We start from the raw sequence: 11,862 nt of genomic DNA, 5'->3' as shown, positions 1-11,862 counted from the left end.
AGCATCAGTGTGAACAAGGTTATGAGTGCAACTGTGGACAGGATATTTATGAAACACTTTGTGTGCCCAAAAAATCCTTATGCAGATATGGGACTTGAAACAGGAAGGGAATAATAGGTCAAAGAAGAGGTTGTGACAAACCGCTTTTTGTTAAGGACTTAAGAAAAAAAAAAACCTTTGAAGAACTGCTGATTTTTTTTTCCAGAGTTGGCACTGTCATTGCATGAAAAAAAATCAGCAGTTCTTACATTTTTTTTTTAATTTTCCATTTAAATTCAATGACAGTGTCAACTTTTTACATTGATATTTATGAAGTGGAAATTGCATCAGGATTTTTTTTCACTCTCTTCCCTCCATGTCTCTTTGCAGTGATGTAAAAATGTCTGATGAGAACTGCACCGAGGTGACCCAGCTCACCTTCTTGGGACTCACAGAGCACCCACAACTGAAGCCCATCCTCTTTGTGCTCTTCCTGGGCACCTACGTGCTGACATTAGCAGGAAACCTCGGCCTTATCACCCTGATCAGCGTCAGCCCCCATCTTCACACCCCCATGTACTTTTTCCTCGGCAACTTGTCCTTCATAGACATTTGCTATTCCTCCACCATCAGCCCTAAAATGCTGCTGGACCTTCCAGCAGAAAACAAAGTAATTTCTTTTGCTGGCTGCCTCACACAGCTCTATTTCTATGCTGGTTTTGCCACAGCTGAGATTTACCTGCTGGCTGTCATGGCTTATGACCGGTATGTGGCCATCTCCAAGCCCCTGCTCTACAAGGTTATCATGTCTCCTGGCATCTGCATGAGCCTGGTTGCTGGGTCCTACCTTGCAGGGTTGCTGAATGCCACCGTGCACATAAGTGCCCTGCTCCGGCTGTCCTTCTGTGGTCCCTTGGTCATCAACAACTTCTTTTGTGATGGGCCACCACTGTTTTTTGTTGCCTCCACTGACACGCACCTCAATGAGTGCTTAATGTTTGTGCTTGTGGGTTTCAACTTGGTGGCCACCAACCTGCTCATCCTCACCTCCTATGCCTGCATCCTGGTGGCGGTGGGCAGGATGGGCTCTGCTGCAGGCAGGCACAAAGCCTGCTCCACCTGTGCCTCCCACCTGGCAGCCATCATGATCTTCCATGCATCTGCAACTTTTAATTACTTGCAACCCAGTTCATCAAATTCCCTGGAGAGCAAGAAAATTGCATCCATCTTTTACACCATTATAGTCCCCATGTTGAACCCCATGGTTTACAGCCTGAGAAACAAGGAGGTGAAGCATGCCCTTAGTAGTTTTATCAGGAGGAAAATGGACTTCCAAAAGACAATCTCATGTTCTATTACTTTCCTTTTTTTCTCTCTGTAAGGAGAATGTTTCATGTAGATCTCTGAGACTGTTGCCTCCAAAACCATTTGGCATCTCATGTGTTAGGGTTGAAAAATTAATTGGTCTGTTCTCAGACTGTGCCCACTAACATAACTACATCAGTTTTGTCTCCAGTACAAACTTCTCACCCAGTTACTCTACCTCCCATGTAATAACCATGATGCCACTGTGCAAAGCAAGGTAAAAGGTAAGTCTAGGAGCCAGAGATGGTGACGGTCTGGATCTTCACACAGAATCATAGGATGGCAGACGTTTGACAGAACCTCTGGAGATGACCTAGTCCAACCAACTGCTCAAAGCCAGGTCAACCATGTGTCTACTCCGAATATTTTTAAGGATGCAGACCCCACAACCTTTCTGGGTTTTCAGTGCTTGATCACCTTTACAGGAATAAAGCTTTTTCTTATGTTTAAATGGATTTCCCTCTATTTCAGTTTGTCTTCTCACTGGGCACCATTGAGGACAGTTTGGTTCTGTTTTCTTTATTCCCCCCGACAGGTATTTCCACTCACTGACAAGATGCCCCCTGAGCCTTCTCTTCTCCAGGCTGAACTGCCTGAGCTCACTCCTGGTACGAGATGTTCCAGTTCCTTAATCTCCCTCACCAACCCTGGTTCAGCAGGTCCTCTCTCTCTTGCACTGAGAAGCTGAGACCTGGACACAGCAGCCCAGGTGTGGTCTCACTGACTTGACCTTTTTCCAATGCTTTTCCTCATGCAGCCCAAGAGACTCTGGACCTTCTTTGCCACACGGGCTGGCTCATGGTCAGCCTGGTGTCCCACTGGACACCCAGGTCTTTCTCGGCCAAACTGCTTTCCACTTGGTCAGCCTCCAGCCTTTACTGTGCCTGGGGTTATTCCTCCCCAGGTGCAGGACTTTGTTGAACTTCATAAGGTCCCTCCTGACTCATTTCTCCAGCCTTTCCATGTCTCTCTGAAAAACAGGGTGCAGTTGTTGGAATTCCCATCAAAGTATTTGCATCTACTTAGAACCTCTATCACTTTTTTCTGGTTAACCAGAACTATTTGTTTCTCTTTTCCATTTTTGTTAAGCAGTCTGACTGGAAACCATATTTCCGGAATGCTTGATACATATGCTAAGTGTGAGCTTTAATGTGCAGTACTAAATGAAGAATATTTTAAAAGCCATGATAAAATATAAAGTTTTATTTATTCTGAACAAAGTTATGTTAGATATCTGAATATTTTTAAGCTGTATCACAAAATGTTGCACTACCTTATTTGTTGACCACCACTACTCTCTAGGATAGTAAATGTGTAGCTTCATCCCCTTGAACTGAATACACTTTTTCTGTATCTATAAATAACACATTCAGTGGCCTATTCAAATACATTTTCTGAGTCTTTCCTTAAAGTAAGTTTTATTCTCTAGATTATATTAAGAGCCAGAGGCACTTTTTCCATTTGCTTAGTTTAGCACAGAATATAAAACAGTGATCAAGTACAAAATCTGGTGCTCTGAGCTGAAGTTAATGCTTTTTTATTATCCCCTGTGCATTGATTTATATATAGATATGTTGAATTTCATCAGCCATCCTACTGCTCAGTCTCTCCTCACGCGTGACTCTCCTGACAGCACCTCAGGGTGCAGACCCCCGTGTTGTGCATGGTGTTTCTCAATTCTTGTGCTCACAGGGGCTGGCTCCAGATTGCATCAAGGAACTCATGCCATCCACCACCTCTCCGGTTATTCAGGCAGGTGCTCAATGCCAAGAAGTTCTCAGAGAGAAATAAGGTGCTAATGTCTGCTTCCTCACTCTGAAGCAAGAGGTTATGAACTCCCTTAAGCCTGTCAAGATGTTGGCCTGCGTGAACAATTAATTCATAAGGACTGATAGCATTTTCCACAACATTTAGCATTTTTAACACATTAATGCTATTCAGTACCCTATCAAAGTTAATTGTTTTTAAGCAGCAGCATGTCTCAGGGAGATGCAAGGCTGCAACGCAGCAGCAGGCAGGACTATGTTTTGAGCTGTACAAGGGAGGGAAATGGAGTGCAAGTGTCGGGATGAGCCTTGGATGGCTGCAGATCAAGCCATGCTTTTGCTGATAGGGCTGGCTATGGAGGAGACCACCTCACAGAATTCAGCCCCTCAAGCAGCAGAAAGCAACCAAGAACCACCAGCACAGTTGGCATCTGTGAACTGGGGTTGTTCAGGTGGGTCAGGACCCTGATGGTAACAACAGGCTGTAGTGGTCCTGATCAGCCTCGCTTGGCGGATTCTCCGCCCCGCCACATACACACTCGCCCCCTCCCATGGACTAGGACTCCCCATTTTAGGGGGCCTTCAGGCCTACCCTACACCTCACTGTAGGTGTGCCTGCCTGCATATGGCTCCTGGATGGACCTTGGGCCTGTGCTGTAGATAGATTTATTCCTGGATGGGCAAATGTATGCACATAGTACTTTGTCTCCAGCCACATTGTCTTTTGCTTCTGACCGGACTGCCTGGACGAACCCAGAATCTGTTTCATCACTTGCCATGGCTGTGGCTGTTGATGGACCCCTTGTGATGCCCCAGGCACTTGTTGGAAGGTGCTAACTGACTTCTGCCAAACAGAAGTTGTTGGCCAGGGGCAGCTGCTCTCAGCTGCTGGTGGTGCGATGCACAAAGCTGTTATCCTTCAAACTCCAACCAACCGAGTGGACAGCAGGAAAAGTGTATGCCAACTCCAGAAACTCTCCAACCACCAACTTCAGGGTGTGGAGTAGTTGTGACAAACTAAACTGCTTTAGAAGTGCTTTAACAAAGAGGAAAGTTTCCTTCTCCTTAGAGTCTCTGAAGTTGTCTGTCCCCAGGGGCTTGTTAGGAAGAATAAGGTAAGTTTACTATGAGCTTTCTAAGAAGGTTTCGAGATCATTAGAGGCTTCTTCACAATGCCCAGAAGTGTTTGTTGACTCTAGTGTCACTGAAAAAAGCTTCTTTTATTTTCTGCTGGGACTCCACTTTCTGCTAGCTTGCAGAGGAAACCACATCAATACAAATCCTGCCTATTGAGGCTGGTTGTTTTGTGTTGGCAAATGTTAAAAAAAATAATGTACACCATGAAATTATAATTACAAATTTGTGTATCTGGAACAACTCTTATTTTTAGATGTGTTGTTAAACCTCAGTCATGCTGGGTGGGGTGGGGAAAGAGTGTTTGTATACCTGTAAGTTTACAGGTATACTTGCATCTGTAAAAGCAGAAATTCATCCTGCCTAGCTCTGGCAGTCTAAAACCTCATTGTTTAGAATCATCTTAAAACAGGTATCTAAAAGTCAGTTTTCCTGGACAGACAGAGAGGCAGAAACACAAAACAAGCACCAGATCACTGATGCTTGTACAGTTTATTTGTATTTTACATTTCTTCAAGCATATTATTCAATCATATCTATTTCATTACCTGATGTTTCTGAGGAAAAAAAAAAAAGAAAAAAAGGAGATATTAAGGTGAGAATTGCTTGCTTAGTCTTCCATTCACACACAAATCAGTCAGTGTGTTGTCCTGGCAGCAGTCTGGATTTGGTATGCCTTTCTTTATTACGGCTGTAGAATTTGGACAGCTTTCCCTCAGTCTAACGCTGGTTATGAATGAGCAATTTATCCAGCCATTTTGAAACCAGTAAGGTATGCTTTCCAGATTTGTGTCTAGCAAACCAGCTGGGAAGATGCCTTGCACTCTCCACTGCTATGTCCCCTCAACACCCTTCTGAAACCTTTCCACCTCTGCTTCAGCCAGGTTAAGGAACTTTTTGCACTGCTGCTTGTTATCAAGCAAACAAATTTACATCTAGCTCTCCGATTTCATGAATGTGGTTCTTCTTCTTCTCTCATTTATAGATAATTCACTGGTACTTCCTTAGACACTTACTGTAGCATGGGATGAATTTCTCTTCCCACCATACAAGGAGTCCAGTGAACCACCTTGGGAGTGAGCTTAGACTTAGGTGTTTCACTACAGATTTTTAAAAACACATGACTCTTGTCTTTAAAGATCAGAAAGTCGACTGTGTTTCACTGTGTTTTGTTGTAACTTTCAATACACTTGATCTGGTTTTCCTGATACCTTCCTCAGGTGTTTCTGGTGATTGTTATTTGAGAGGCAGAAGGAAAAAGGGACAAGGTTGAAGGGTACTTCTTAGAACAGTTTCGACCACAAAACTGAAGGGGAAAGACAAGATTTTGGCTTTCAAAACAGTCTATCTGCTTTGGCTGTACATGTCTTAGATGTAGTAGGGATATGTTCTTGCTTTCTTTTCAAACACTGGTTTATTTAGACTTTGAAGTCCATTGAGGAGGGACTTTCTGTAGGTTTCTCTAGGCTTGAATTATTCCATCTAACTTTAGTCATCAAAATATGTTTACATAAGGAAGATTGATCAGTCTGTGGAGAGGTGTTCTCCCTCTGTAGTCAGTGTGGGATTCAGATATGAAATTGGAATTACAATGCCATACAACAGCATCCAGAGTTTGGCTATAACGTCACTGAGTAACAGATAAACCCTCACCACATAAAGGAGAATGCACAGTCATCCATGACTGAGAAAGCCAGTGGGTGGGGAGCAAAAACATCTGTGTTACATGAATGTGAGAACAAAGGCCATCTTTAAAAAGGTTAGTTTAATTGTCAGTAGGTTCAGGAGGTCTGAAATACTCTTCATCTTGCCTGGGTTACTCAAGGCCTCAGGATCTGTCTTTGAGTTACAGAAAGAAAACCTCTCTCTGATATTTATGCCTGATTATGCCCTACTCAAACCAGAAAACAAAATAATCTACTGTTAGCTGTCCACATGACAAAATAAAATTGAAGGATCTTGGCTCATGAAGACCCAGAGTTGGACTGAAATGCAGTAGGAATTAAGAGGGGCAGAAATCAGTTACAGAGGAAGCAAAGTGAGTTATGGAAACAGGGTTGAGAAACACTCACAAAGCAAGGGGATAAATATTAGTTGCAAACAACTGCACCCTTTATTGGAGAAGATGGCAGTTTTGCTTGCTAACCAACAAAACAGACATTGAGAAATCTTCAGGTCTGAAGAGAAATCACAGTAGCAGCTCATGTTTGCAACGTAACTTAAATGTTTGTATGTTCTGGAGTTAATTATGAAACACTTCAGAGGCAAAATTCATTTTAAGCTTTATATAAAACACTTAATTTTTCTCACAGTTCTTTCACTACTTTTTCTTCTTTCTTGTCATTATGCTATTGACATTTTCCACTTCTATTTTAAATGAATTGCCAGAGTGAGGTAGGCTGAAGTCACAATGTCTTTATTTAGCCTCTGGATCTTAGACCATATCCCAAACTTTATTTAGAAAGTTATTTGTATGCAAGGTCTTTTTGTTTAGGTGCTGTTGAATTTAGCACATTTATGATTTCATCTCAGTCTTTGTAAAAATAAGTTTAGAACAATTGCAGGTAGAGAAATCATGACATTTGAGTATTGTTTCAACTCATGAAACTAAATGCAATACTACGAATCACTGAAAAGCCTTTAAATAAACAGGGATTTGGGTCTATTCATTGCCCTTTTCAGGGCATGCTTCATGTCCTTGTTCCTGAGGCTGTAGATGACGGGGTTCAGCATTGGGGCTACAGTGCTGTAAAACACTGCAACCACTTTGTCCCGGTCTTGTGGAGACCTTGGCTTAGGATTCATGTATATGGAGATGGCTGTCCCATAGAATATAGTTACCACCATCAGGTGAGATCCATAGGTGGAAAAGGCCTTGGATTGCACATGTGCAGATTGAATCTTCAAGATGGTAGAAAGGATATGGGCATAGGAGGTGATGATCAGAAGAAAGGGGATGAAGATTATGAGGATGCTGAAGATGAAGATGAACTCAATGAGGGCATTGTCGGCACAGGCCAAGGCCAGCACTGATAGCACTTCGCAGGAGTAATGGTTCAAGATGTCAGGCCTGCAGAAGGGCAGCCGCAAGGTGAGGCTGTTGATGACCAGGGAGCTCAGCAGGCTGCTGGTCCAGGAAGCCACGACCATGTGAATGCAAACCTTCTTGTTCATGACAGTGCTATAGCGCAAGGGGTGACATATTGCCATGTATCAGTCATAGGCCGTAACCCCAAGCAGGACACACTCTGTCATGCCAAAAACCAGAGAGAAATACATCTGAGTAGCACATCCAGAGAAGGAGATGGTCCTCTTCTTGGTCAGGAGGTTCACCAGCATCTAGGGGATGTTGTTGGAGATGTAGCAGATGTCTAAGAAGGACAGGTTGGCAAGGAAAAAGTACATGGGTGACTGCAACTGGCAATCAGCTCTGATCACTGTAACAATCATGATGTTCTCAACAATTGTGAACAGATAAAAAACCATAAACACTATGAAAAGTATAGACTGTGTCCTCGGATGGGAGGAAAGGCCTTGAAAAATGAATTCTGTCACTACAGTTTGGTTTTCCCTGGCCATTATTATTCCAGGGGCTTAACTGCCAAGATATGAAATAGTAACAAAGTCAACGCAAATCTGTTGCAAATAAGTGTAACAAGGACTTATATTTCTCTCTGAAGGGGAGAGAATCTGCTGTGGAAAATAACATACCAGACACAGCATACCACCCATTTTATATTATCTATTAAGATGACCAGAGAAATAAGAAACTGTTGAGAAAGTTGTCTCATTGTACATTTAGCTGAACCCCTGTTCATGTTGGTTGCGGTCTAATTACACAGATTTAACAGGAGAACACCTACTTTATACAAATTTTAATGCCCAACAGAGTTACTATCTTCTTTAGGAAATAACAATTCAATGTTAGATCAAAAGATGATGTATTAAAATCCTAGTTATCAATATCCTTTCTTAACAATGGAAGAAACACAGAACAGACTTCTGGAGTGAAACAATCCTTCAGACACTTACTATGACACAGATCTACCCTTTTGGACAAATATCCATAAACTTGTGTCATTTCCCTGCAATTAAGCCATTCAGCACACAGACCACATCCAACAAATTAAATATGTCCAACCATCTTAACGTATATCTAGGATCTTATGGCATTCTCATCACTATAGCTCCTACTGTTCATCTGCTGTCTTTGTTCTGTATTGTCTAAGATGTTTTAAGGCTTCACCACAAGAAAGTTTGTGAGTAGTATATGGTCACCAGTTGCTGGATCCTGAATCTTCGTGTAATAAAGGAGAGTAGCAGAATGCCTACGTTAATAATGCTCTGGAAGACACTAATAAATGTCACTTGATATGCTGTAGGGTATCTGAGACTTCAGAGGGCAGCCGTCACATTTGATGCAGGGATGTTGGAGGGTTTGTGCTCTTCTGGAATGAAAATTGGACAAATGACAAGTCACACCGGGATGTCTCAAGTGGTACCAGACTGCTATGGCTGAACAAATTATTTGGATGCCTAGTTGATACAGTCAATGGACTCTAAAGGGCAATTCAGGTGACAAGATATTAGGTGATAACTTCAGCTATCTCAACTTCTCAGCTGTTCAGCCTTCTGAACTTAACCTTGACATCTGATTTATTCTTCACACATGACAGAAATTTAGAGGTATAACTTACATATAAATGTTTATATGTAGGTGCCTAAATCTGATGCCTTAACCTGAAACTGAATCCCATCCCGTATTTTTAAGACCAAGCAGACTCACACAACCTGCATTAGCAATTATGCTGTCAAGGGAAAGTATTGCAAAATGTGAAGCATCTTTCCAAACCAGAAACTGTTCTGAAAGGGAGGTTAAGAAATAACCCTAGGAAGCTCAGTTCAAGGAGGCATTTTGCCCCAGCCCAAGATTACTGTCTCAGGTGGGTGAGATGGCTGAGCTATTGTCCCAGTTCATAGAACCAGAGGACTCTGGCTCCATGGCAGGCCAGGGGGCCCAGCCTGCTCAGCACCTATCTCCTGGTCCTCAAAGGCAGCTGCATCCCTCCTGACTTGAACGGATTTAGGTGCCAAAGCACTCAAGACATCTTTATGGGACAAGCACATATGATAAAAGAGCTGAAGACTTGTATGAACTGTATCAAGTAGCTTTTCACTGGCACCTGTGTGAATGTGGCAATCAGCTCATATGCAAACACCTAAATTTCAGTGAGATGGATCCAATCCCTGATGTTTAATGAGATTAATCCAATTCTTATTCAAGACATGAACTCTCTAGACTAAGTGGACTCTATCAGTTATGATGTAATCTATAAGAACCTGAATAATATGAAATTCAGCATCTTTCTTAAGATAGATGTAGAACTCGAGAGACGTCTTTCTCTCATTTAAGCACATATACACACAATCATTTTAAAGCCTGTACCAACATAAACAGCTATATTCAACTTCTGATTCTGTTCAGGCATTTATAATTTACATAACTAGACTGTGTAGGCAAAGATCAGTTAAATTTTGTCTTCGATAAACCAGTTGTGGCAGTGTTTTTGATTACTATCATACCACATAAAAAACCATCCTTCAGGATCTGAAAACGGTAAGCCTCTGGGACTGAGAAGGGAAATTTAATCTAGCAATATTATAAATAACTAGAGTGGGATTTTCTATAGGATTTAGTTTTTTAAATACTTTGAAGTATCTGAGAACAGGTGGCTTATGAGAAGTTCCATGGACTTGAAATCTGTGCTTCTAGACCACTTACTCCTGAAAATCCTCTCCTTATATTACTGACATTAGTAGATAGCACAGGCTCTGAACTTTGCATCTTTTGATTTCAAAGCAGTTTGAGAGATGAGAGTCATTTAGGTTTTATAAATGAGAAAAAGTAGACAAAATTAAGGTAAGTACTTTGCTCAAGGTTGAAAGAGGTTTCTTAGAGAAACCATAATCTTATCATGGCATATTTATCAGCAGAGACAAACATACCTTGGACCTTTGTGAATTCTCACATAGACCAAAATATCTTGAAATCATCCTCACACATCTCTGTTGGAGATGTGCAAAATTAAAGAATGTTTTTTCTGTACCTGAAAATGTAAAATCTGCAAGAAGGTTGAAACACATCCAATAATGGGAATTCTGATAGCAGGATACACAAAAGAAAATTGTGGACACCCTCTCCAACCTCAAGAAATGTTAGATATTTGTAGGTCAGAAATAAACATGGAGTGGCTTGGTCCCTCACAAAGATGTAACTTATTCAAAGTGATAACAAAGTAGTGGAATTATTGAAATCACATTTCAAAAGTTCTCTTTTGAGACACCAAAACTAATTTTAATTGCCAATGGGAAGTGGTCCCAGAGGTAACATTGCAATTACTTCTTGTAAGCACAAGCCCCAGCATACTTTTAAGTATTTAAGTCATAAGCAATTGTAACTGTAGTAAAAGTTATTAAAATTACCCATTCTCAGTTCAAGACTTGGTGAACTGTATGTTACACTCCAAATCTCGAGACCAAATATTTTAATAGATTTGTGGAGTTTTTAGAGGATTGTCTATAAATGGAATTTTATCCAGTTATTCCTATTTTGAGCCAAATGACTTCTCTGAGGGTGAAACACACCAACACTCCAATTTCAGTCTGAAGACATCAGGAGATGCAGAATCTGATAAGTCTCATAAGGTGAAATCCTCAGATGTCTGAATTTGTTTCTAGGTCTAAGCTACTAACTTTATGTATAGTAAACGGGGAAAATAGCCATTTTCAGAGCACAAGGGAAACAACGCTTCCTCCATATTCAGCTCAGATGAATCGGCACTTCTAGAGAGTGATTGATCTCTGTTAGGAAAGAGGAGGATAAATACCTGTATTTGGTATTGACTTACCATGTCTTGCCAAGGGCCAGTGGGGTGGGAAGGCAGTGGTGGCACAGAGAATCTAGATATCTTTCCCTAGCACCAGGTACTCAACTCTTTCCCATCTGCTTGGACCCAAGACAAACACCTCAAGAAGTCAGAAGAGCTTCTGAGGGGACTGCACAGGATTCAGCAAATACATTTAGGTTTTGTGGGGTTTTTTAACTTCAGCTGTTTGAACTGCAAAAATTTGGGCTCAGTGACTGGATTTGTTTCTTGACACATCTTTGATGAGGTGTCAGTGCTGGATGGGGTTGTGCCAAAGGTTCATTCAAACTTTTGGAGGCCTGAGTGGAAGTAAAACCTCACTTTGGACCTTCTTCCATTACGAAAAAAAGCATTTTCAGACAAGATAAAGAGGCGTACTCATCTCTGAGCAGTGGTCATCAGCTGTAACCCCCTCATGCAGCTAGGTGCTCACCCATAAGTGTTCCTCAAAAATGAGACTTTTTTTTTTTTTCTTCCTTGTGCCCACTAGCCTACAACATTAGAAAGAGGGAGCTCTGTCAAACAGCTGTGATTTTTTTTTTTTTTTGCCAGAGCTGGGAAAATGTTAACAGGGAAGAATCATAATACACTCATTCAGTTTCTGATACTCTTTCTCTGAACGTCTATTTTTAGCTGCTGTCAGAAATCGATACCCCTGGGCTGACTCATCTTGCACCACAGAACTATTCTCA

At 41.5% G+C, this 11,862-nt stretch overlaps 2 protein-coding genes across 2 annotated transcripts; one reads left to right on the top strand and one right to left on the bottom strand.

The window, feature by feature from the left end:
- The first annotated feature begins 367 nt into the window (after positions 1-367).
- Positions 368-1,360, top strand: LOC104363022 (olfactory receptor 5F1). The gene has a single exon (XM_009969408.3). It carries the CDS (start codon positions 380-382, stop codon positions 1,358-1,360), a length of 981 nt encoding a protein of 326 aa, XP_009967710.2. The 5' UTR covers positions 368-379.
- Positions 1,361-6,884: 5,524 nt separating this feature from the next.
- Positions 6,885-7,823, bottom strand: LOC104363023 (olfactory receptor 13C9-like). Its single transcript, XM_009969409.2, is given in 1 exon segment — positions 6,885-7,823. A coding segment is annotated over 1 exon segment (939 nt).
- Between the last annotated feature and the right edge of the window lie 4,039 nt (positions 7,824-11,862).

The sequence above is a fragment of the Tyto alba genome, unplaced genomic scaffold, assembly GCF_018691265.1.
Source record: "Tyto alba isolate M040663 unplaced genomic scaffold, T.alba_DEE_v4.0 Super-Scaffold_8, whole genome shotgun sequence".
NCBI classification, from domain to species: Eukaryota; Metazoa; Chordata; class Aves; order Strigiformes; family Tytonidae; genus Tyto; species Tyto alba.
Note: the sequence above shows the minus strand (reverse complement) of the source record. Positions and strands in the feature narration are given on the sequence as shown.

Coding starts and splice junctions, on each gene's coding strand:
- LOC104363022 (XM_009969408.3), top strand. CDS start 380: ATGTCTGATGAGAACTGCACCGAGGTGACCCAGCTCACCTTCTTGGGA.